This window comes from Lepidochelys kempii, chromosome 4 (genome assembly GCF_965140285.1).
Source record: "Lepidochelys kempii isolate rLepKem1 chromosome 4, rLepKem1.hap1, whole genome shotgun sequence".
In the NCBI taxonomy this organism is placed as follows: Eukaryota; Metazoa; Chordata; order Testudines; family Cheloniidae; genus Lepidochelys; species Lepidochelys kempii.
In genome coordinates, this window is record NC_136383.1 from 77,954,823 (window position 1) to 77,982,762 (window position 27,940).

General features: G+C 39.3%; 1 protein-coding gene across 23 annotated transcripts in view; it reads left to right on the forward strand.

Annotated features, from left to right (window-relative positions):
- TENM3 (teneurin transmembrane protein 3) overlaps positions 1 to 27,940 on the forward strand; it is a 2,191,633-nt gene that overhangs the window by 1,995,299 nt on the left and 168,394 nt on the right. For all 23 annotated transcript variants that reach the window (XM_073341694.1, XM_073341703.1, XM_073341702.1 and 20 more), the window contains 2 exons: positions 3,034 to 3,132; positions 15,509 to 15,747. In XM_073341694.1, the coding sequence (XP_073197795.1) occupies positions 3,034 to 3,132; positions 15,509 to 15,747 (338 nt within the window). The remainder of the gene's footprint in view (positions 1 to 3,033; positions 3,133 to 15,508; positions 15,748 to 27,940) is intronic.

The window sequence follows — 27,940 nt, forward strand, 5'->3', positions numbered from 1 at the left end:
TTTTCCAACCATTTTTGGGGAATAAAACAATACTTAGCTACTCCATTTCTTGAAAACTACTGTGTATTTTTTTTTATGATATACAGTCACTGTGGGACAGGATTACACTGGGTTTTACCCTGTTCGTATTATTTATTAACCATATGAAGAAACAGTCCACTTACAGAATAAGTGAGTGGATTCTGGGGAAGAGCTCACTGCTAAGATATTCAGTCCTTTCAGGACAGCCTGTGAATTTGCAGTATATTCATGTTGTTCTCGATGCTCGCTTTTATTGCCCAGGGTTGGCACAAGAGAAAAACAGACATGTATTTTTTACTGGGTGTGTAAAAAGGAGAATATACATTTTAAACTAGGATGCCCTTCCCAAACTGGATGGAATATTTTTGAAAAGTACACTTCTCACATCTTTTAAATGTTGCTAATCTTAACATCTCACAGTGTTTGAACATTCAATTCCCGAACCCTTCAACATGAGCTGAAATGTGAAAATCTCACATTGCAACCAACACAACCCTACTGTAGTTTTTCTAATCGTCTCACTTGGTTGGAACTCTTGAGGTGAAGAATGAGTCTTATTTGTCATTGATTTTTCCTTTTTTAGTAAAGATCCCTATAGAGTGTGTGATCTCCGGCTCAGTTTCAACTATATTAACAACTTTATCTGGGTTCGGCCTCTGCCTTTATCTGTTTCTCTATATCGTGATTCGTTTAATCTCTAGCAGTTATTTTAGCTTATGCCCATACTCAGGTTTTTTTACCTAGCTTAGGTGTCCTGCCATTTTTCCACAACTGTCATTTAAAGTCAGAAAATGTGAAAGTCAGGTTTATGTAGATAACCACTCTTCTATTTCTTTAGGCAAAGGTTGGTGATTACTGATCACTGAATGACATATGACTCACTCCTGTGAGTAGCTCAATAGTGTGTAGACTGCTTTGGTGTATATGTACATCAGTATGGAAAGGGGTTTTAGCACCCATCCTTTCGGAGTTCTCATTTTGATTTTGGAGGTGGATTTCTCGATATATATTGCATAAAGTTGGATGCAGTTTTATATTTAACAGAATATTTGTTGTTTTGCTATTTCCATCTTCTGTCAATGTTACTCAATGTTTAAACTGTGAGGTGACCGGTCAATAGCATCCAGCAGGGATTCCTGGCCTTTTTATATAAAGGATTCTCTTTCCTTAAAGTTTTATGAGGACCTAAAACCAAACCTTCCATTACACGAGTACCTCCTTTCATCTCTCCATATCCCCTTTATATGATAGTGAGGTTACTGAGAGTAAGCAACAAATAACTTTGTTCTGATGGGAGTAAATAAAATCTTTTTTTTCTTTTAACCTCTGATTTCCTGCCCCCTGCATGAATTCTTTTTGGGTCATTTGATAGCTGGGACTATTTGCCTCTTCCCCATCTCCTCCTGTGAGTATGGTCAGCTGTAGGAGCAATATACCTGCTGGGAAAATCAAAATAAGATCAGTCTAATAACAACTTTTGAAGGAGTGTAGTAACAAGGCTGTACCTCTCCATTTTTGTCCTTTGAACCCCTGTTTGGGAAGCCCAAATCTAAAGAAATTGTACAGATAATTAGCTGCATGCCTTTCGTTATAAATATAGATTAAATAGTTTAGTAGTTACTTATTAGGTGTTAATAAAATGGTTCATTCGTAGTCATTTAATAAAAGATTTATTAACATCCTACTCTGTGTGAATATCTTCTTGAGTATTGATATCTCATTAGTTATATTTCCATAGCGTTTACCTTGTAGCTTGGTAAATGCTTTGCAAATTATTAATGTATGAAATTGCATATTGAATTACTTCTTCCTTAATACTTCTTGTCTTTTAAATATCTAAACATGCTAAACCTCTTTAAAGCAAGGTCACTTGATTGTGTCTTAGGGAAATATACAAGGCAGAATAAGGTAAATTTAAATTTACATCTCTCATGAAAGCAAAATTAACTCTTGTCTCAGTAAGCTTTCCCAGCAGTATTTGGGAATTTTAAACAGTAACCTGAATCCATGTTCATGGAAAAATTCCCAGGCTCCACTTTTGAAATGTAGCTCTTAGAATATTATAATTTTATCTACAATCTATATTAAGGTATGTGTGAGTCAAAAAAGAACGTCTTTGACTCATGATAAGTTGAATTTGTTATATGAGATGGTTAATTTGTCAGAGATGGTGGAATTATATTTTGTATAATGGACTGTGAACTGTGTTGTCAACATTCAGGCAGGTCAAGAAACTAAACACAATTTTTATAGTTGTATGTTAATACTGTATTGTCTTTTCTCAGTCTTCAACTGTAATTAAAAATAAAATAGGTGGGAACATTACACTGTTTTAAATTAATTATCAGCTAATTTTATTGTGGAGAAGAAAAAGAAAATTGTTGAAGAAATAATTAATGACTGGCAAATATTTCAACACCTTTGAAGCATTTAATTAAAGCACTAACAGTCTAAAAGGTGGCACTGCAAAAAATTGCATAGATTTGTTATTTCCAAAGCAGTCAGCAAACGAGACGAAGACTTCTTTTAAGAATATGAAGGTTTTAGGAACTGTTCACCCATATGAAGCATTTCTACTACTAGACAAGAATGTGTTTTTATTGGGGTGATTTCCAGTTAAACTAGTGCCTTTAGTATTGATTAAGACACTGAGAAACAGTGTATTAATCATTTGTAGGGAAGCCTTAAATAAATTTGTATAAAGGCTGACTGCCTCCAAAAATGCAATGTACTTCAGAGAAAAGGAGTTAAGTCGCTAAGAGCAGGTAGTTTATGGACTTGATCCAATAATACAATGTCCAATTCAGTCAAATTCAAGGTCTCTTCAGTCAGCTTCCCAGTTCTTCTCATGTGAACTTGATCAAATTGTAGTCACGATTTACCTCTATTTACATCATTTTAATAAGTAAAGTTGCTAGAATTGCATTTAGTGATTTTAAAAAAGTACAGTCTCCTCAATTTTGAAAACTTTCAATCTAATTTACTGTTTTTGTATCTTATCTCTGTGTGTAGAAAATTAGGAAATCAAGCAGTTCTTGCAAATGGTCATGACAGCCTTATAGAGATGGATGTGTTTACTCCAACATGCCACGATAGCAGTTATGGGGATGGGTAGGTGACTCTAAGTGTTTATATGATGCTAGCTGCTGACACAGAATGAAAGATGTGACTTCAAATGTGATTAAATTGCCCAAATAACATTTGGGATGACCTCTATCTTCAGGTTCCGTTTTTTAAATTATATTACATTTTAAGCTTTTGTAGTTTTTGTTATTGTAAAAATAAAAGTACATTAAACTTTGAATGCCATATTTTGTGAGTTTATATTTAAGAAAACGAGTATCTGATAGAAACTGAGTACACAGCTTCCAGAATCAGGCTGTTAATCTATAAGATATTTACTATTCAGCTGCTTTTTATTAAATAAATATTATGAAATGTTATTACAGTAAAACCACAGATCAAAGAGGAAGAACCTCCAATATTAAAAATTACATTTTTAATTTTTGCATTAACTTTTTAAAGCATCCAGTGTAAAATCTGAGCGGCTAATAAATAAGTCTGGTAATAGAGAATTCCACATAGGTACAAATTTTAAAGTAAATATTTCAAAAAATGTCTAAATATTTTTCTCTATACAACTTTTCCATATGTATTTAAATTTTTATATTAATACATATTTTCTATTTGGACTACATTTCTGCAGTGCTGACAGTTTATTGCCACATCATGCAGTATATTTAGATTCAAACCCCATAAAGGAAATACCTGACAAAGGAACACAGCTTCTAATGAATACAATACTACTGGATAGTAAAAAATGGTGAATTTCAGAAGTAAACTATTCATCATAAATCTGTTCTGTTGTCCTTTTGTTAATGATATGGTTAAAACAAAACTTGTATGTCCTAATTTTGACACCCTCACTCATGTTGCTTATCACCTTATTCTAAGAACAGTCCCATTGCAATCAGTGACACTACAAACCATAAGACCTGAGTAAGGGGATCAGTATTTAATCCTCAATAACTAGCTGATATAAAAATATTCCACTATAAGTGAATCTACTTCAACTTCCAAAAGCCCTTTTAATTCCCAGTTCACTGAAGATTAACATCTATATGATAGTTGTATATTAAATTTATCTAATTAATTTTAATCACAATTGAAGGGATTGCAAAAAGTCACCATAAATTCTTAAGATTTTTCTGGGTTTTTTTAAATTAAACATGTAAGTATACTATAATAAATAAAAAGGAATAAATGCTGTTTCCTCTAGATCATGTACCACGTAATGCTCATTCAGATAAGTAACTGCTAACTAGCAGACTTAATAGAAACATACTGATTCGTATTACATATGTTTGTAATGGACAGCCCAAATGCATATATTTTGGCAAATGGAGCTACATTATGTGAAATCACTGTTAGCTGATACTAATTCAGGTAACACAGCAATAAAATGTATCTTGTTTGTAAGCTTTTCATTTTTAAAATTACTATAGCAGGGATCACCTCCTGGTGTGAAAGTTGTTCGGAGATGATAACACATGAGTTCAAAAGCATAATAGATTTGAGAATACAGTATGCGATCAGCATGGAGATGCAGTTTATCAACCACACTAACACACTGTGTCACAGCTAGAATCATTATATATTTGTTCTTTTGCTTTCATGTTGTGTGTATTATTTACATTATAATGTGCTGTTTCTTGAGGATTGCTTAACTTTGCTATTTTTTATTTTCCTGGTAAAGAGCATATTAATATAATGAATTTGAAATAATAATAAAAAATACATTCTAAAGTAAGCTATAAGGATGCATATGCCTAGTCCTTAGCAGTAGAACCTTATTTGACTTACAATAATTAATCAACTGTGCACGTTCTGTAAAACAGTTTGAAATTTCAGAGTACACCTTATTGTTTTGTTTTGTTCAGTTTACTTTACCTTAGGGCACTATTCTAATCTTGGATATGTGAATATATATCACTATATATCTTGTAAAATAAGCTACCTTGGTTTTGTGTGAAAGGCCTGTTTTCTCTCTTTAGCCTAATCTAATCTGATACCCTCACTATGAGTTATTGAAATCCCAAAATTTGAGTACCCAGAGAAGATTCTATGTCAGTAAAATTAAATTGAGATTTCATAACAGTTTACATTTTAACCTCTTATTTATATAGTGTCTCAGTTTTCTGAAACCTTCACCTTTTGGGTCAAACTGTCCTTGTTCTACCAAGTTGATTGTTTCTTTATTTTTGCATATGAAAGAATAAGGTGGGAATTTCCCATTATTATAGGTTGGGATGGTAGCACTGCCTGTTATTGAGGTTGCTGAACACTTCCTATTATAAGACCCTGTTCTCAGTTGATTGTAATTTTGCCAAAGTCTAATGGTTTGGGTTGAAATCTGACAAGCTGGGTGTATACCTCAGGCTGATTTTTTTAAAATTATTATTTCAACCAAAATGATTCAGCCATTTCCAAGAATGAGACTAGGGAAAATATTTTGTTTTGCCCATGTTAAAAAATTCTGGCAACCTTTTCTTTGAGACACCTTAGCAGTCCCATACTTTGGAGTAGGACTTGACATTTCATTTTTAGGGGGAGGAGGGTAGTCTGTTGTCATCCCTGTCAAAATCGATGCAAATATGGCCAAATTATAAACTTCTGGAAAATCTCAGTTTTTACATGCTCAGTAGGGACTTGCTAGAGCTTTTTAGCTAAATTCCCCAAAGTTTCAACCTGCATTGAGCATGGTCTACCCTGGGGATGAGCAGGACTTTACCTGCAAGTGCAGTTCCCAGCTGTCCATGCTGTGCTGAGTCTGGATCTGGGTACCAGAACTAGGTACCTGTCTCTGCTATGTTCCCAATGCCACCCACTGCGGACACTCAGGCAGCATAGAAAAGGAAGTCACATAAATAGAACGTGTAGGAAAAAAGAATTGGACCAAAACAAGGAGCCAAGGCTGGTAGCAGAGAAAGAAGGAAACTGGGACTGAAAGTTGCAAGAGGAGACTGGGGCTATCTTGAGAAGAAGACTGGAAGCCAGCAGATTGGAAAGGGTTGGGCAATGAACCTGCGACTGGGACATGGTGGGTGGGTAGAGACAAAGATCGAATGAAAAACGAGGAGAGATATGTACTGTTTGGGCAAGGAGAGTGGGACCTTGTGGGCAGAGGAAGGAGGGGAGGGAAATCAGACAGAGAGTCAGAGTGAGGAATGAGAACTAGGACTGGCCTGGCAAAGAGACTGAGAAAAGTAGTACAGTCGGAGGGGGATGAGACACTGAGATTGGACAAAGAGCATAGCTGGGGGAGACTGGGAAAGATGAAGCAAATACACACGGTGATACAGTTTCTGAGTGTCTTGGATTTCTGATAAACACAGACATATGATACAGTATAGAATCTCATGCTAATATGTGGCAATATATTAATAATAAAACAAATGGTGGCCATTTAAAAAATGTAATGAGTAAGGGTATCATTAAGAAGACACAAAATTCCATTGTATAGAAGTAGTAGGCATTCAAATATTTAGTAAGCATTAGATAGATGATCCCCTAAATATAGAAATTATAGATAGTAGTAGTATCCACTGCCTTTTCACTCTCTCAAGGTGAAACAAAATCACTATAATCTAATAAAAGAAGAAAAATTCATATTGTAAAACTTGAAGTATAACATAAAAGCTCATGAGCACTTTTAGTAAATAAATACCATTATCCAAAACAAATTAATGTCAGGATTTGGTTTGTTTTGGTTGGTTGGTTTGAAGGGAATACCTGACAAATTATTAAAACTATGCTTCTGCAGCTGATAATGTTCTAGTATTTTACTTTACCAACTTAACAACTTTTATTGCTACAATATAAATAGCCACAGTATATTGACCCACACTGTTAATATGTTACAGGTATGCATTGTGTGAAAGAATATTGTGCTAAATGCATAAACATCTTTCCCTTGTAGAGAAGGAAGAAATTGTTTCTGTCAACAAAGGGCAGGTTGATATCATACACAGTGAAATCCTTTACCATCTTTATTATTTTCTTCTTTGTCATAGTCCTTGCCTGGAATAGTGTCTTGGATAGTGTTAAATAATCTTGCTGCTGTTATCGGATCCCAGAATGTATACTGTTTCCCATCAAAAGTAGCTTTGAATTTTGCCTGATAGGAAGCAGAGGCTTTAGTTTCTTTCCTCACAAAATTCTTTATTATTATTTTGTTTTGTTTTATTAGAATAGTTCTTTGTCCTAGCCTGTGTAGCTGGCCCAAGATCTTGGAAAAGTAGCAATTTGGCCTTTTAAATTCTGTTTCTTTCATAGTCTATACAGCAAGCAGAATTCTGTTGCAGTCCTTCAAATTAGATAGCATTAAAATTAGGACTGTCAAGCAATTAATTGCACTGTTAAACAATAATAGAATACCATTTATTTAAATGTTTTGGATTTTTTTTGCATTTTTAAGTATATTGATTTCAATTACAATACAGAATACAAGGTGTACAGTACTCACTGTATGTTTTTATTACAAATATTTGCACTGTTAAAAATAAAATAGTATTTTTCAATTCATGTAATACAAGTAACAGTGCAATCTCTTTATCATGAAAGTTGAATTTACAAATGTAGAATTATGTACAAAATAAACCCTGCATTCAAAAATAAAACAATATAAAACTTTAGAGCTTACAAGTCCACTCGGTCCTACTTCTTCTTCAACCAATCGTTCAGACAAACAAGTTTGGTTACAATTTGCAGGAGATAATGCTGCCCACTTCTTTACAATGTCACCTGAGAGCAGGGCTGGCTCCAGGCACCAGTGAAGGAAGCAGGTGCCTGGGGCGGCCAATAGAAAGGGGCGGCATGTCCAGGTCTTCGGCGGTGGGCCCTGCAGTCCCTCTCTTCCTCGTCGGCGGCAGCTCAACCAGGCTTGGGTTTTTGGTTTTTTTCCCTTCGCCACTTGGGGCGGCAAAAAAACCGGAGCCGACCCTGCCAGAAGTGAGAACAGGCTTTCACATAGCACTGTTGTAGCCAGCGTCACAAGATATTTATCTATCAGATGCACTAAAGATTCATATGTCCCTTCATGCTTCAACCACCATTCCAGAGGACATGCGTCCATGCTGATGACAGGTTTTGCTCGATAAGGGGCCAAAGCAGAGTGGACTGACGCATATTTATTTTCATCATCTGAATCAGATGCCACCAGCAGAAGGTTGATTTTCTTTTTTGGTGGTTCGGGTTCTGTAGTTTCCACATCAGAGTGTTGCTCTTTTAAGACTTCTGAAAGCATGCTCCACACCTTGTCCCTCTCAGATTTTGGACGGCACTTCAGATCCTTAAACCTTGGATCTAGTGCTGTGGCTATTTTTAGAAATCTCACATTGATACCTTCTTTTCGTTTTGTCAAATCTGCTGTGAAAGTGTTCTTAAAATGAACATGTGCTGGGTCATCATCTGAGACCCCTATAACATGAAATATATGGCAGAATGCAGGTAAAACAACATGAGACATCCAATTCTCCCCCAAAGAGTTCAGTCACAAATTTAATTGATGCATTTCTTTTTTAACGAGAATCATCAGTATGGAAGCATGTCCTCTGGAATGGTGGCCACAGCATGAGGGGACATACAAATGTTTAGCATATCTGGAACGTAAATACCTTGCAACACTGGGTACAAAAGTGCCATACAAACACCTCTGCTCACTTTCAGGTGACATTGTAAACAAGAAGCAGGCAGAAGTATCTCCCGTAAATGTAAAAAAAACTTGTTTCTCTTAGCGATTGGCTGAACAAGGACTAGGACTGAGTGGACTTGTAGGCGCTAAAGTTTTACATTGTTTTGTTTTTGAATGCAGTTATTTTTTTGTACATAATTCTACATTTGTAAGTTCAACTTTCATGATTACAATACTTGTTTTAGGTGAATTGAAAAATACGATTTCTTTTGGTTATCATTTTTACAGTGCAAATATTTGTAATAAAAAATAATATAAAGTGAGCATTGGACACTTTGTATTCTGTGTTGCAATAGAAATCAATATATTTGAAAATTTAGAAAAAGATCCTAAATATTTAATACATTTCAATTGGTATTCTACTGTTTAACAGTGCGATTTATCATGATTAATTTTTTTAAATCACGATTACTTTTTTTGAGTTAATCACGTGAGTTAGCCACAATTAATCAACAGCCCTAATTAAAATGTTTCTTCCTTATATTGTAATACAGACATGTGTAATATTGTACTCCTATGAATGCAGTCGGGTTTTATAGAGTGGATAGGATTTTCTTCAGTATCTAGAGTAAGAGTTTTCGGTACAAGATTTTCATAAAAAGAAAGCAGTTCTGAATCACCCTCCCTTTGATGAACACCTATCACTTACTTTTCTGGATCTTACTTGGCTTGTTAAGTATTCCCATTGATAGTCTGCACCATACTGTCCTTGAATGGTTTTGTAATCTGTTCCTGTGGTTCAGAAGATGCAATTTTCAATTAATTTAATCTTGCTGTCCAACTCCTGCACCTTTTCATGACATATTTTTTTCCATCCTGGCTTCCAAATTAGTAATTTTAGCTGAGGTTCCCTCAATTTTGTTTTCCACAGAGTAAATGGCAGCACAGAGAATATCTTGGGATATTGTTGGAAGTGAAACCACTCCAGTATTCTTTGGACAAAAAAATGTCTAAAAATGTCAGCAGGTGCAGCCAATCATATGGTGCCGAGAGATTCCATAGGTTCAGTTTCTTTAATTTTACTTTTATTCATATGTTCATATCTCCAGATTCAGCATCTCTGAGGATTTTGATGATATATTTATTTTTTCTTTCATTAATTCAGTGAAAGAAACTTTAAAAAGTGGCTGCTATTGATAAAATAAATAGGAACACACACCTGCTTCGCAGCTGCTGACTCAGTCTTTGCCCCCCAAGAGTTTGTTTTTATAAAATAACAAAATATTTTAAGTACAGTGGAGCTGTGACAAATCTGTGTTTTGGAATTACTGGATACTAAAAACTTGAGCCCCTAAAATGATCATATATCAGCTAAATTTTTGAATAGAAATATATTTTACATCATGATAAAAATGGAGGGTTTTTACTTCTAAAAAGTGAATTGATTCATTTAATTAAACACTGGATAGCATTACTTTGAGAAGTGCCAATGTTTTTTATTAGAATTCTGCATTCTAAAAATTTTAATAAAATATTCAAATTGTCACTTGCATACAAATCAAGTGCGTGCTTGTAAGATAATAAATTTTTAAATGAAGATCTGCAATTACAGATGATATAAGCTTTCTGTGAGATGAGACAGACTGTAATTTGCCGTTTAAGTCAATGTCTGGTCAAGTACTACATACACTGTTTAGTCTTTAGAAATTAATTGCTCAGATACCTTTCTGATGAGCATGCTATAAAAGCATAGGCAGGTGGGTAAAATCAATTGTAGGCAAATTATATTTGGAGAACACAAGGCTTTCTACACTATCTGGAAACAGCTTGGATTTGTTGTCAGACATAGCATCCTTCGTAGGAACATCTCGTAGGAAACACTAGTTAGCAAGGGTTCAGAGGAAAGAAACAGGTGTACAAGATGTGGAAGTCTGATAGTGTTATACTTTCAATATTTAACATTCTGAGTTAACACCCCTGGAGAGACTGCAATGACATTTACCTAGTAACTCCACTCATTAGAAATAGAGAGAGCCAAATAAATTTCCTTCACCAAGAGTTGTTTCTTTTGTCTTTATTTCACCTCTTCTGGTATTTTTTGCCTGACATTCTTCAGCCAGCCTGTGCGTGTGGCCACTCTGGTATTGTAGTGATATGATTTAGAGCAAAAGGGGGAAGAGCTTAAAGTAAGAAGCCACACTGTGTGCTACCTCAGACTCCGCAGTGGTGAACTCTCAAATACAAAAGACAGAATTTTCTTTTATTGCCTCGATGCCTGAGGTAGACTCTCAGGGCTTTGACAGCTGGCACTGTCACAGATACCCAGGCATCTCCCAAGTTTATCTGTGAGATTAACTCCTCAAAGGGCTTAAGCATTTGGATCAGAGTCTGTGCTAGGCTCTGCTGCACGAACTCCAGCACCTCAGCTTTCACTTTTTCTGAGAATATATGGAGTCCCCATGTGAAAGCTTGTTAAGATCCATTTCCGTTTGCAGCCTAGAAACAGCATCAGAAGAATGCTTAAAATGGCAGATCAGCCCAGCCAAACCAAACAGCATTTTATATAGTATAGTATAATGCTATTGAGTGTACTTTGGCCACCCAAAGCAGCATACATTGACAGAAAAGAATTTTTTTACCATGTTTGTCGTTCAGCACAAAAAAATGGCCATACTGGGTCAGACCGATGGTCCATCTAGCCCAGTATCTTGTCTTCTGACAGTGGCCAGAGCCAGATGCCCCAGGGGGAATGAACAGAACAAGGCAATCCTCAAATGATCCATCTCCTGTCGTCCACTCCCAGCTTCTGGCAAACAGACGCTAGGGATACTCACAGCATGGTGTTGCATTCCTGACCATCCTGGTGAATAGCCATTGATGGACCTATCCTCCATGAACTTATCCAGTTCTTTTTTGAACCCTGTTATAGTTTTGGCCTTCACAAAATTGCCTGTCAATGAGTTGCACAGGTTAACTGTGTATTGTGTGGGGAAATATTTCCTTTAGTTTGTTTTAAACCTGCTGCTTATTAATTTCATTGGGTGACCCCTAGTTTTTATATTACATGAAGGAGAAAATAATGTTTCCTTGGTCACTTTCTAAATACCAGTGAAGATTTTATAGACCTCTATTGTATCCCTTCTTCGTCATCTCTTTTCCAAGCTGAAAAGTCCCAGTCTTTTTACTCTCTTCTCATACGGAAGCTGTTCCATACCCCTAATCATTTTTGTTGCCTTTCTCTATACCTTTCCCAATGCTAATACATCTTTATTAAGATGGAGTGACCAGATCTGCACACAATATTCAAGATGTGTGTATACCTAGATTTATAATGAGGCATTATGATTTTAAGTTACCTAACCCTTTCTTAATGATTCCTAACATTCTGTTAGCTTTTTCACTGCCATTGCACATTGAGTGGATGTTTTCAGAGAACTATCCACTGTTACTTCCTGAGTGGTCATGTTGTATGTTTCGCTGGGATTATGTTTTCCAATGTGTATTTGCATTTGTCAACATTGAATTTCACCTGCCATTTTGTTGCCAGTAACTCAGTTTTGTGAGATCTCTTTGTAACTCTTTACAGTCTGCTTTGGACTTAACTATCTTGAGTAATTTTGTATCATCTGAAAATTTTGCCACCACACTGTTTACCCTTTTTTCCAGATCATTTATGAATATGTTGAACAGCAGTGGTCCCAGTACAGACTCCTGGGTGACACCACTATTTACCTCTCTCTATTCTGAAAATTGATCATTTATTCCTACCATTTGTTTCCTATCTTTTAACCAGTTACGGATCAATTACTGCTTAGTTTGCTTAACTTTGGTCCAGGACTTTGTCAAAGACTTTCTGGAAGTCCAAGTACACGATATCACCCTTGTCCACATTTGTTGACCCCCTTCAAAGAATTGTAATAGATTGGTGGGGCATGATGTCCTTTTACAAAAACCTTGTTGATTCTTCGCCAACAAATTGTGTTTATCTATGTATCTGATAATTCTGTTCTTTACTATAGTTTTAACCAGTTTGCTTGGTACTGAAATTAGGCTTACCAGCCTGTCATTGCAAGGGTCGACTCTAGAGCCTTTTTTAAAAATTGGCGTCACATTTGCTATCCTCCAGTCATCTGGTACAGAAGCTGATTTAAATGATGGGTTACATACCACAGTTAGTAGTTCTGCAATTTCATATTTGAATTCCTTCAGAACTCTTGGGTGAATACCATCTAGTCCTAGTGACCTATTATTGTTTAATTTATCAATTTGTTCCAAAACCTCTTGTAATGACACCTCAATCTGAGACAGTTCATTAGACTTGTCACCTAAAAATAATGGCTCAGGTGTGAAGAATGATGCAAAGAATTCATTTAGTTTCTCCACAATGGCTGTATCTTCCTTGAGTGCTCCTTTAGCACCTTGATCGACCAATGGCCCCACTAAATGTTTAGCAGGCTTCCTGGTTCTGATGTCCTAAAAAAACATTTGCTGTTAGTTTTTGAGTCTTCAAATTCTCTTGTGGCCTGCCTAATTATACTTTTACACTTGACTTGCCAGAATTTATGCTCCTTTCTATTTTCCTCAGTAGGATTTAACTGTCAATTTTTTAAAGGATGCCTTTTTGCCTCTAACCACTTCTTTTACTTTGTTGTTTAATCATGGTGGCACTTTTTTGGTCCTCTTACTATGTTTTTTTTTAATTTGGAATATACAGTTAATTTGAGGCTCTATTATGGTGTTTTTGAAAAGTTTCCATACAGCTTGCAGGCATTTCACTTTTGGGACTATACCTTTAAATTTCTGTTTAACTAGCTTCCTCCTTTTTGTGTAATTCCCCTTTCTGAAGTTAAATGCTCTGAGGTGGGCTTCTTTGGTGTTCCCAGATCTGCCGTCATTACCAGTAGCCTTAATATTGTTTACAAGTGAAGTTCCTTATGCTGTGTATTACCAGGAATCTTCTCCGGGGAAATATTTCAAAGAAGGGCAGCTGATGCCAAGGTTCTAATGGCCTACTGGTTTCCCATAGCACAAATCCTTCTCAAAGCACAAATTTTCCTGATTTATGAAGTGTTATCAAGTGTCATCATTTCTCCCAGAGAGTAAAAGAGCAGATTCATTCCTGATATAACTCCAATATATCTTACTAAATAATAATTATATTATAACATAATTTTTATAAATAATTTTATGGTTTGGCCACTCTCTGTTTCCTCCTCTGGTATGCACACACCTGTGCAACAACAAAATTCTACACAGTGCTCCTTCTTAACTCAGTTGGTGAGAATTTACAAGCTTCTTGAAGTCTCTTTTGAACATGTTGCCTCAGAGCTCATGTAGCGTGGTATTCTCCCCAGAAATTTCAGTTGAAAAAGGTAGTCAGTGTTAGCATGGTGATTGACTCATTGAGAGAGTCCCAAACATTGCTTTATTTTTTCCCTCTAATTCAGCCTACAACCTTTTTTGGGAAAAAAACAAAAAAAAACAAAAAAACAATTTTTTACTTACCCAATCCCCAAAATGAAACCAGCTCCTGTGTCCGTGATCACACCTTAGTTAAGATACATCAAAAACAAAACTACCTACATTTGCCAAAAGTTGCCATGCAGTTATATTTCAGTTCCTGCTGTTTTCCCTGTATCATAGTTTCAGGGTAATTGCACCATTATCCCCCTTCTCCCTAGTCTGCTCTTGGAGTGCCCAGTCAGGTCTTAGGTCTCCAGCCATTACCGATCTCTAGGCAGAGACCCTTATCCCACTCCAATCTCACTAGGGTTTTTGGAAGGGCACAGCTCCCTGCCTTACACTATGGGAAAGACCAGTGCCTGTGCATTGCTTTTTCTCCCAGGACTATGAACAGTATATTGCCAGAAATTCCAAGTTACTACACAGCTCTTTCTAAGCAAGCACATTTGTTCTTAAGGTAAAAGCATTATAGAGAAAACATCATAAATGTACCAGGAGTCACTCATCAGTCGTATGGGGACCTCTAAGGCCAAAAGCATTCCCACCCTTTTGAAAGTATTGGGAGCCCCATTGGACAGATGGTACTGTTCATTTCCTGGATCAGAAAGGCAGCGATGGGTCTGTTCAAGCTCATCCTTTTATACCAAAAGCCCTTTCTTTGTCTCCTACTCTCTGGAAAACCCAGCTTGAATCAATATACCAGGTGGTGCTTCTCTGGAGTTACTGACAATCCTCAAGGTAATCACCTCCACTGTTTTTAGTTCCTGGAGGAACTCTGGTAATTCTCACCCATGGAGCAGATGGAGCAGAACAACAGTCATACATGAAACCATACATTATTTTAACACAGGAGTATCCAAAGATACTACATGGGGTTGCAGTACCTTTCACACCTTATATTTAGACTAAGAAACAATTGTGATAGAGGTGTGGTATCTGGAAAATATTGACTTTTTAATCCTGATCACGGTAGTATGTGACATAGTTTTATAACATAGGATTCAGACAAAAGAATGCCTGTCCACACTTGTCAGCGAATTTGGCAAGAACTCTGCTAGCTACCCTGCCTACATTCTTATAGTTAGTATGGTTCTGGTCCCACTGTGGACAGAGTGTGTATCACAAATATTTTCACTTGTACTTTTAAAAAAATGCTGTTTTTTCTATGTAAGTGTAGTTCAATGTATTGGTTTCACGAATCTATGGAGGTTGAAAAAAATGTAAGATATTAAGAAAAAAAGGCAAACAGCTTTAAGGAGAACCTAAAATGTCACTTCCTGTTCCATTTGTTTATTTATTATTGTGTTTTAACATAGTCTTTTTCTTCCACAGGCATTTCTTATTCAAAACAGGAACAGGGACAACACCACTGTTCAGTACTGCAACACCAGGTTACACAATGGCATCTGGCTCTGTTTATTCCCCTCCTACTCGGCCACTACCTAGAAATACACTATCAAGAAGTGCTTTTAAATTCAAGAAGTCTTCAAAGTACTGTAGCTGGAAATGTACTGCACTCTGTGCTGTAGGAGTCTCAGTGCTACTGGCAATACTGCTATCCTACTTTATAGGTAAGTTCTAGTTTATATGATTATCGTCACCATAAAGCTGGATGTGTGTTTTGTTGGTTATGCATGGACTATGCCCAACTGTACAATATAAAACTTTATTTTTATCAGTGGTTTCTGGTAACAGCTTAAACCTTCAGAGCAATTTAATTGAAACTCTCATTCTTTAGATAGGATCTAAAAAAAAATTAAGTACTTTGCAAGTATTTTTCAGCAGAATAGTAGTTGAAATACCTTTTAAAAAAAGATGATAAATCAGAAATGTCACATTTTTAAGATATATAAAATATAAGCTGTAAAAGCCTGTAATTCACACATAATTTCCAACATGTGCATTGTATATTCTGTTTTCCTCATTGTTTTCCATAAAGCATAACTTACCTTATTTAGCATTTAAAATTTTTATTGTTGTTAGTTATTATGATATCATGTATTTGTATTTATATAGTGATCCAAGGATTACTAAACACTTTAAGCAGAAACAGGTATTTATTATCTGTCTAAACAGATGATATAAGGACAAAAAAAATGGGAAAAATAATGTTTTTTCCTTTGTCTGTCCTATTTTTAAATGATTTTATATTTTGCCTCATTGTCTGTTAAATCATTTAAGTTATTTCTTCCTCTTCTTTCTTTCTACTTCCCTATTCAGGGTGGGTGAGTTTTATAGCCTTTTTCGAAGACTCATGCTCATCTCGTGTAAATTGGTCTCTCTAATGTCCTCTGATATCCGGTCCATGTAGCAAGTCTTTGGCCTCTCCCTTCGTCATTTTCCATCCACGATCATTGCAAGGACCATCCTACCAATATAACTCTCAGGTCTCCACTGAACATGTCCATACCATTGTAGCCTAGCCTCCCTCAACTTGTCTTCAACTGAGGCAATCTGCATTAGGTACCTCACATCCTTGTTTCATTTCCTGTCACAGTTTTGAACCATTTGATCATCTCAGCATCTTCATTTTTGTAGTGGAGAGCAGACTGATTTCTTTTCTTGTGGTGGGCCAAGTCTCTGTTCCATACATTAGGATGGGTTGAATTACAGTTCTATACACTTTACCTTTTAACTTTTATTGGCATCTTTTTATCACAGACAATTGGGGTCAGCTCATGCCACTTGCACCACGCAATTTAATATGATGCCAGGCATCACTCAGAAAGGCACTATTGTCAGCAACTATTGATCCTAAGTATTTACATTATTTCACTCTTCTAAGCTCTCTGCCTGTAATATCCTTTGTGGTGAGTCATCCTCCCTCAAGTTATCAAAGCCTCAGTCTTACTGATGCTCACTGTAAGTCCTGCCTGCCCAAAACTTTGTTGCCCACTTTTCAAAGTTAGTTTGCAAAGTCTCAAAATCTTCAGCACATATTTCTAAGGGTACATCTACACCACAAAAATGCCCTGCACAGAAGCAGCTCAGAGCCTGGGTCAACTGACTTGGGCTCGCAGGGCTTACACTGTGGGGCTACAAATAGCAGGGTAGATGTTCCCACTGAGCTGGAGAACAGGCTCTGAGACCCTTCTGCTGTGCTGAGTTTCAGAGCGTGGGCTGCAGCCCACTGTTGTTTTAAGCCCCATAGTGCAATTTCAGCAAGCCAGAGTCAGTTGACCCAGGCTCTGAGACGTGCTGACGCACTTTTTTTTTTTCAGTGTAGACATACCCTAAGGCTTCAGCGAATCACACATTCCAAGGTTGCTCCCTTCATATATTCTCACTTATCACACCAATAACAACTGCAAACAAAACAGAGCTCCAGGCTGAGCTCTGATAAAGGCCAATGTTTCCTGGAAATTCTTTGCTGTGAGCCCCATTTGATTTTGACTACGGTAATCACTCCATCATCCATATCCTGGATAAGACAGCCATATCCCTCTGGCACACCTCTCCTTCACAAACTGCACCAAGGTAATCTCTTGGTACACAATTGTATGACTTCTCCAAATCCACAAAGACCATACCCAGTTGCCTTCTCTTTTCTCTGAACTTTTCCATGAGGACTCAAAGAACAAATATGACATCAATTGTACTCCATCCCAGCATAAATCAATGCTGACCCTTCCAAATTTCCACTGTTCCACGCAGATGTTTTTCAATAATCTTCTCCCATGCTTTCATAGGATCTGATGTCATCTTAATTGGGCAATAATTACCACACAGTGCAGTATCTCCTTTATGTTTAAAAATGTGGACCACAAAGGTTTTGTGCCAATCATGTGACATTTTCTCTTTATCATTAAACAGACTTGTAAGATACTTGACACCTTCGTTTCCCAATAACTTAAATATCCTCCGATACTTCATCCAACCTAGGTGCTTTCTCCTTTTTCATTTTCCTAAGTGCCTCTACAATCTCTTCCTCTTTTATACACTCTGTTATGATCCTGTTCATTTAAGTTATTTAATTTCACAAATATTGAACATTAAGCATTATATAAATTTAGATATACCTAATTATGGGAGAGTGCTTCTTCTACTGATGTCGTTAAGAAAACTCATTGACTTCTATGAGAGTTGGATCAGGACCTTAATGTATTTTCTGCTACTTCTGTATCTATGATCAGTTTATGAATATTGGTACCTCTGAGCCCATGAATGGCTTTATGAGCTTTTTCAAGATCTATGATAAAAACTAACTTATCAAGTTAATACAAAAATTGTCTTTTTATCTGCAATATGAAGATCGGTAGAACTGAAATTAGTGTCTTGTTTGGTTAATAAGAAGTTTAAACCCCTGTGGTTCTGGAACAATAAATGTACAAGTCTAACTTTTGAAAGCCATATTTGTGGCTCTCTGATCCATATAGCCAGACAAGGGAGGAAAATATCAAGGGGGAAGTTATTCTTTTTTATCAATGTAAATTAATAATAAAACCTAGTGTGGCTTATGATCTATAAATCTTCATTGCCTTTGTTGAAACAGGCTTGTTAAATTTCAGTCCAAGCCACAGCTTAAGCTGAATAAAGTCTTTGAAGTAGCATTTACTTGGACTGAAGCCACTGTGAACAATGCAAGAAATTGGGCTGCTGAGTAATAGGAGAAATTCCTTTCCCCTGTGGCAGAGTACAACTCCCAAAGCAGCATTTCCAGTCTCCCTGTCAGCCTGGAGACCTGCATATGAATCCAGCTCAAGTCTCATGCATGGCAGACCAATCTGTTTCCTAGCTGAATTTTGTTTTTTCTTCATTGATCATACACACTGGTCTGTTTATATAAATAAGTGATTCAGAGGTAGGCTTCTGACATAAAATTTTTAAAATAATAATCACATTTATAAAACTTCAAGATTAAAAGTGCTCAGTCACAGACTTTGGGTCGGCATTTCTAGCTATTACAATCAAAAATATCTTTTATATATCAATGTCTGTTTGGGATTTGGGGAAGAGTTGGTACAATAATTTGAAGGTAATGGATGTAATTGCAATGTTCACATCTGCTAAAATTTTGAAGTGGCAGTTTTAGATTTTAGGCAGTATTAAATGTGAGACATCTCTGTGAGAAGAAGAGGCTGTAGAAGAGCGGTAAACGAAAGTAAAATACTAAGGGCTTGAAACAACAAAGAGCTAAAACACTTATGAGTTGGAATGTCACAAAAAGATAACTTTACTGGACTATTAGTGCCAAAGGCACATTCAGAAATATAGGCATGTCTAATTTGTCTATGTTCATGCATCCCCCAAAAAGGAATGTAACTTTCCAAGAAGAGAAAGTTTTCAGCCTTACACATTATTCACATACTATTGCTGAAAACAGGTGAAGCTGTTCTAAATTTCATGGGCATGAGCTAGTTTATATGCTTGCTGAAATAAACAATGCACAGGAGCCTCCTTCTATACATAGTCAATAGGGAGCTCTTTACCTACTGGTGATATTGTACACATTTCAGCTAACTCAGCAAACTGAATGTAAAATGCAGCACCCAGGGACACTTGCTAGAGGATTTTGGCTCCATAAAGCTATGAATGGATTACACTTATTCATATATGTGGCTTTCCTATCTCTGCAGATATAATATCAAAAATACCCCGTTTTTAATAAGCCATCCATGTATAATTCCATGTAAGTAATATAAGATGGAAATATTCTTCATTTTATTGAATTGTTTCATAACACCAAGTGTTAGAGAAAAGACTCAATGGAAAATTGCTGATAAAAAGTTAGATAGGAGTGTGGCATTGAGTGACATGTTTCTCAGCAAATCTAGGGGAGCACATCATGCTCTGACTTGTCCACTGAGGTGGCATGTGACATCTGTATGGCCAGTTTGTGACATGGTTTTTAAACTTCACAGAGAGTCATTGCCACAAGATATGAAATGCTGCTGCCAGTACTGCAAAATATGGCAGTACATATTGATATGGTCTGTAGTACTGCAGATGCAAGTAGTCTAATTTGTGATTGTGGCAGTCACAAATGGACATGAGCAAGGGAGGAAGTAATAGATCCCATCTCTAGCAATAGTGATGTAGCCTCTCAATCAGCTCCTTCCCAGAAAAGGAGAGAGATAAACAGGCCACGTCCAAGCTTATTTTTAGTCACTGAAGATATGGGGTGAAGCAAGTTGCTTTGGATTCCACTGCCCAGTACAAACACGATGCAGAAGAGACAGTTTGCTAGACCTCATCTCTACACCCACTTAACTGCGGAGTCATTTAGGCTAGCTAGTGATGGGGTGCTATAGTAAAAGCCTCAGCTGTCTTGTTGTGACCATGAGGAAGGTCATAAAAAATGATCAGGAGTCATAATTGTATTACAGTCTCAAGCAAAGAAAATATTGCACCCTGACTATATAAGGTCAAGTATCCTTTGATAATCTCTTAAACACACAAATAAATTATATATATTTGTTGTGTAACCCTTCTGCCAGGCCAAGTTAATAGCAGCTAGGGCCGGGTTCAATACATAGGGCTTCCCTCTCAACAACGCAATGCAAAGCTGGCTCGAGCCCCACCCAGTGACCTGGGAAAAATCTTACACACACCCCTGGATGCCTCAAAGAGGCAATACTTCCCCTCTTGCAAGCACAGAGTCTCGGTGTAGCAGAAAATCTTTAACAACAGGAGGTAAACGACATCAGCATTAAATTGGGAAAACACCACAACTAGGGTTCATAAACCAAACCATGAGCAAAGACCCATCCCAGCAAATTGGGGCATGTCCTTTCCCTTTAGTTCCTGAGTCCAGCAACCCAAAATCACCCAAACTCCCAAAAGTCCAACAACCCCAAAGTCTCTGTCCCTGGTCAGTGCCACCCCAGAGTTCCAAAGTTTATCTGCGGAGTCTTACCTCCCAGCCTGGGTGAAAATGGCAGTGTTAAGGGGCACCTTATGTGACCCAAGGCTGACTGCCCCACCTCTCCGTGGAGTTCTGCTGCAGCCTGCACCACAAGCCGCTCCGCCAGCCACCTCGTGAGCTGCTCCAGCTGCCCCGCAAACTGCTCCGCTCCGCCAGCCACTCAGCAGTATATCTTTAGGGCCCCCCACTACTTAACACAGCACTCAGCAATTTCAGCTCTTAGTAATTTTAGCTCTTTAGTGATTTCAGCTTGTAGTGGGGGAGCCTCAGTGCTGGTGCACCATGTCCCAACTTGAATTCAGCTGAGCAGCCTGTAACTAGACTCGTAATAGAATCAAAATTAGCTCTGATATTCCACAGTGGAGAGAGGAGGCAATGCAACTGGTGTTTCAGGGCCCCACACCACCAGGTACAAATGTCTATCTCCAGCTTCTCTCATTTTACTGGGTTTTGGAACCCATGTCCCTTGTCTAGCGAGTGCTACTTAGCTGATGGCGAGTCTCTCCATCATAAAACAGTTCCACTGTCCTTGATTCACATAATCAGGGTAACAACACTTTATTCTTCCTGCCCCAATAATAGAGAAACTGAGGATCCCACAGCAGCCAAAGTGACTATTTGGGCTGCTGTGGGCTCATGCTAAGCGGGGGGTGTGTGCCTATGCAAACAAGATCAGCCCCTGAAGTTCTTTTCCACAACTTGCCACAATTCGCCACTAGATGTCAGGGTAGAGCTCATCCTGAGTCTGCTTACAGTTGTTAGCACTGATACATTTTTTAGTCTTACTTTTATAGTAGATGGTGGATGTCATGAACGTTTTTGACTTTGGATACAGGGTTGACACCCTGAAAAGGTAGAGAAAAACTGGGATAGACAAAGGAGATGTGGTGTAGAAAATGCAACAGGGGAACATGGAGCAACAAAGAGAGGAGGGAAGGAGGCCACATACAAGGGATTGGAAGATTGGATTGGAGCCAAAATATATTTCCAGATTAGGGGAGTGGATCCAATGAACAACTCCTTTGAAGTAAGATAGTGTGTGTGTGGGGGGGGCGGATATTAAAGAATATAAATACAAATTGCTTTGGTTTTGAGTAGAGAATGAACTTTAATTTCTTTTAGGAACTAGTGTAGTTAACTACTACACTACATTAACTATCATCAGTGATTGAATCTGTAGCCAAGATAGAACTCAGAGGAAAACCTACTTCAATCCCTCAACATTTTTTTAGATTCTTCAGTGATGGTACCTACGTGTATTCCACTTTAGATGGGCATGTGCTTGAGGCTGAAAGATTTTTGCTAGCCGCATCTGTTTGTCCACACTTCTCCTCCTCATGCTCTGAACGGAGGGCATAAGGGGCAGTGCAGACCAACTGCCTCTCCAGTTCCTTTCTACCACTTGTAGTCTGAGACGGAACCTCTTCAGTGTCCGCAGCATTAGCTCGCATTCTTCACACTTGTAATTATGTATAATGGTTTTTAGATAAATACATTTTAGACAGTTTTATAGCTAATGTAGTTTTTAGTGGTTCAAAACTCCAGGGGTCTTCTCCTTAGCCAGCCTCTCCCCCATCCCTAAGAGGGCACCTACTATGTCCAAGGATCCTGGGATTCAATTGTTCTGTCTTTGGGCCTTTCTGGTTAGTGATGACCACTAGAAATGCCTCTGCTGTCGTCTCTGGAAAACCCACATCCCCTCAAAGTGCAACATTTGCTGATCCATTCCAAGCAGAATCTGCCCAGCCTGTGAGTCTAGGCTATGGCTGGCAATAGACTGATCTATTAGAGTTCTTTGAGGGAGGTCAACAAACATGTGGGCAAGGGTGATCCAGTGGACTTTCAGAAAGCCTTTAACAAGGTCCCTGACCAAAGACTCTTAAGACTCTTAAGTCTTGGTCCCTGACCAAAGACTCTTAAGCAAAATAGGCAGTCATGGATTAGTAACTGGTTAAAAGATATGAAACAAAGAGGACGAATAAATTGTCAGTTTTCAGAATGGAGAGAAGTAAATGGTTATGTCTCCCAAGAGTCTGTACTGGGACCAATGCTATTCAACATATTCATAAATGATCTCGAAAAAGGGGTAAACAGAGAGGTGGAAAAATTTGCAGATGATACAAAATTATTCAAGATAGTTAAGTCCAAAGCAGACTGTGAAGAGTTACAAAGGGATATCACAAAATTGGGTGACTGGGCAACAAAATGGCAGATGAAGTTCAGTGTTGGTAAATGCAAAGTAATGCATTTGGAAAACATAATCTCAATTATAAATACAAAATGATGAGATCTAAATTAGCTATTGCCACTCAGGAAAGAGATATTGAAGTCATTGTGGATAGTTCTCTGCAAACATCCGCTCAACGTACAGCATCAGTCAAAAAAGCCAACAGAATGTTAGGAGCCATTAGGAGAGGCATAGATAACAAGACAGAAAATATCATTATACCACTATGTAAACCTATGTACTCCCACCATCTTGAATACTGCATGCAGTTATGGTCATCCCATCTCAAAAAAGATGCATTAGAATTGGAAAAGGTAGGGAGAAGGGCATCAAAAATTATTATGGGAACAACTTCAGTCTGAGGAGAGATTAATAAGACTGGGACTATTCAACTTGGAAAAGAGATGTCTGGGGGGGGGGTGGGAATATGATAGAGGTCAAAAAATCATGAGTGGCGTGGACAAAGTGAATAGGGAAGTGTTATTTATCCCTTCACATAACAAAAGAACCAGAGGTCACCCAATGAAATTAATAGACAAATTAATAGGCATAACAGGTTTAAAACAAACAGAAGGAAGTATTTCTTCACACAATGCACAGTCAACCTGTGGAACTCATTGCTGGGGGTTGTCACACAGGCCAAAACTATAAATTAAAAAAAGAATTAGATAAGTTCATAGAAGATAGGTTCATCAATGGCTGTGTAGTGAGGTGGTGTGGCTCCCTGCCACCCCAGAGAGGGACGAGCCCATCCGGGTGCCGGAGTGGGTGGAGCTAGGGAGCTCTGAGTCCGCCCCTCAGAGGGTGAGGCGGTGACCTGGAAGTATAAAAGCTCGTCCTCAGCACTCACTGGGAAGCCACCCGCGGCCCCAGGTGCATGCAAGGACTAGCCCGACCTATCCTGCGCCTGCTACCCGGAGGAGTTGCCGGACCTGTCCTGCACCCGCTACCCGGAGGAGTCGCCAGGCCTGCCGCTTGCCTGCTACCCTGAGGAACCCAGGGTGCTGGACGCCCCAGAGGACACAGCCTGGACCCAGGTACCCCAAGAGGGGGAATCAGGAAGTAGCCCGGGGCAGCCGACCGTAGTCTGGCTGAGGCACTGCCAGAGCCTATGACAGTGTGTTGCGGCCAGGAGCCCCACTGACACAGCAGCAGGTCTTCTGCCACTGCTAGGGCCCCTGGCTGGGATGCAGTGGAGTGGGAGGGCCTGTGTCCCCCCTGCCACCCAACTCGTGGATGGCAGTCTTCCCCCGCTTCCAGGTCCTTTAGAGGCCTGAGCTACTGACTTGGTTGCACTGCCCTGATCCAGGGCCTGGGCCTGCTAGCATTAGTGTGTTTGCTCAGCCCCTGCCAGAGGGCCTGAGACCTGACTTATTGTTGTCCCGCCCTGACCTAGGGCCCAGGCTTATGATGTTTGTTTCAGTTGCCGCAAGGGCTGCCGAGGGAGATTCCTGTGGCCGGATTAATTTCCCCGAACATTATCTGTGTGTCGTGAGCTGGTGTGGCTCCCCGCCACCCTGGAGAAGGTCGAGCCCTGGTTAGCAACTTTACATTTGGTGGAGAATGTGGGCACGATCCCTTGGCCCCTGTGAGAAGGGGTCTGAGGAGGAGAGCCACCCCAAGAGAGCCATGGAGATGGATCAGCTAATTAAGCTCCAGGAGTGACAGCAGGCTGCCACCCAGCTCCAGCAGCAGCAGTGGCTCATTCAACAGCTAGGAGCAGCAGCAGTCCCTCCTCCATACATCAGACAGATTGAGAAGCACCCCTCTGAGTACACTGCTTTTTGGCTCCAAGGTTGATAGGCGAAGAGCAAAGCACCCCTCCAAATGGGGACATAAAGAGAGTAGGAAACTCTTACAAAAAGTGAGAAACCCCCCTCTAGATCCTCATCCGAAAAGAGGACCTCTTCTCCTACACCCATCAAGTTACACTCCATGCCCCGGTACAGGAGTGTCAGGAGCTTACAAGGAGTATGGTATGCTGTTCTCCTGGCTCTGAAGGGAAAGAGCGTCCTGAAATCAATGATAACCACAGGAGTGGGACTGTCCTTAGTACTGACAAGAGAAAAATGACAGCGAAGGCCTCCAATTTCATTGGTACCGACAACCGGAAAAGGGGTTGTTGGTACCGAAGACCGGGACAATACCAACAGTGCTGGCACCACAAAAGAAACAAGTCCTATCCACTCCTTTGCTTCAGGAGATAAATACTCTCCACCTCAGGCTGTTGCCAAGTATGTGGACCTAGGAATTCCTAGGAACTGATCCTTACCAGGGACGTCCACACATCAGTGGTTTAGGGCATGCATATGTATTGTCATCTACCAGCAGGGGTATAATAAGGCCCCCAGTACTGATGGGTGCCATGGATTTGAAGTCTCCTCCTCCAACTTGGGCATCCGTTGGAGAGTGTCGCCCCTCCCATCAAGGGAAGGAGTCAGACCACACAGAGGATCCAGTGTCATGGGCACTGTCCCTCTCACCTACAAAGGACTATGCATCTCAGGACCTATGGACCTTTCTCCATGGGAACCGCCCAATTTCAGTTTCACCCCTCACACTGGCCCTACTGAGCTTTAGGGGCTCCATACATGCAACATCCCAAATCCTATCCTCCCACTTGGAATCTAGAGTATCCTCCTCTCTCTGAGATGATCCTACACCTCCACAAGATCTAATAGACGAAGAGGAGGAACCAGATCAGGTGGAATCACCAGCTCCACCAGGGTTGTCATCTTCATCCCCTTACAAGGCAATTGCACTAGCCTTGCCATCACTGCCTGACTACTACAGGTGATGTCAAGATCTACTGATCTATACCCCAAATCCCACTGGAGGAAGTGTAGGACACCCCCCTGATAAACTATTGGACATTTTCCTGACCATTGGTCCCAGTAAGGTGGCACTTCAAATTAGCGAAGCCCTCTTAGACTACGGCAGTCTGGCACACTCCAAAAAGTACAAAGCAGATGTACTTTATGCCATCTAAGGGAGCAGTATTTTTATTTACACACCCTAATTCGCTAGTCATCCCAATTATCACTGAAAAAATCAGACAATAGCACCATAGAGCTACACCTTCTGAAAAGGAAGTTAAATGCTTTGACCTCTGAGAAAGAGTCTTTTACTTTGGCAGGCTTATACTTCCATAGTGAACTATGAAGCCTTAATGTTATAATATGATTTTTATTACGTTTACAGAATTCACTAACAAATGCTTCCAAGAGGGCCAGCTGCAGTTCCAAGCTCTCACTGAAGAGGATAAAGGGCTAGCCAGATTGGCCCTCCAGTCCTCAGTCAATGCAGCAGATACAGTCTCCTGCTCAATGGTGTCTGGCATCATGGCTCTAGTCCTCCAGGTTTCCCAAAAAAGTCCAATCCACGGTGGAGGATCTGCCCTTTGAAGGAAACAATTTGTTGAGTGAAAAGACATATGAGTCACTGCATTCCCTAAGGACTCAAGGGCTACCCTCCACTTGGTGAGCATCTATACTCTAGCACCTTAGATAAAATACCAGAAATCTGAGTCCTACGAACAACAACTAGCCCCTCAACCCACCTATCAAATGGCTTACAAGCTGCCTGGAAGCAGCAGAGAGTGCAGTGTAGCAAACATAATCCTGATCCTCCTTTCAACCCTGGCCATCCACCAGGAAACACTTTTGACAGGACATTGAGAGCTGCAAATCAGTCCCTCTGCCACATCTATTTGTTCGGGACTCTGGAACTCAGTTTGGGGGATGCTTAACTTGCGTTTCTGAGACCTGTCTCCTGATAATGACATAAATGGGTCCTGGAAATAATCACCACTAATTACACCATAGAGTTCCTCTCCCTTCCTTCCCCAAACCTCCCCTTTGTGTCTCCCTTTAGTGGCTCCTCTCACAAGAGGTTGCTCAGGCAAGAAGTAAACTCCCTGTTCTACCTGGGAGCTGTAGAACCGGTAGCTCCTCAGCACAGGGGAAAGGATTTTATTTGAAATACTTCCTTGTCTCCCAGAAGAAAGGATATGCATTTTGGATCTCAGATGGTTGGATGTCTACATCTTCAGCTTGAAGTTCAGGATGATCACCTCGGCCTCCATAACTTCCTCACTGGACAAGGGCAGTTGGTTCATAACTCTTGACTTAAAGAACACTTATTTTCATATAGACATCCAGCCTGTGCACAGGAGATTCACTCTGGGTCAGGATCTCTACCAATACAAAGTGTTCCCTTAGGCTCTCAACAATCTCAAGAGCATTCACAAAGATGCTATTGGTAGTGGCAGCCCATCTCTGCCACCATAACTTGTGAGTTTTTCTTTATCTAGATGACTGCTTATGCACAAGGAAATCTCATCAAGAAGTATGGGTGACAACCTTATCTGTACTCAATTTCCTACATTCCTTGGGACTTTGAGTAAACATAGACAAGTCCATTTAGTTCCCATACAGACTGTAGACTTCATGGAGGTGACCCTGGACTCTATCAATGTCAAAGCGTACCTACCGCAGAACACATTTCCAGCTATGGAGGATCTCATCATTCAACTTTGTCTGAGCCTCCAGATGACAGTTCAGACCTGTCTTATAGCCTCACATACTTCTACTTACGTGGCATCCTTCGTGAAACTCCATCTTTGTCTTTAGGCTTGGTTACAGACAATTTATGTGCCAAACAAGCACAGGAT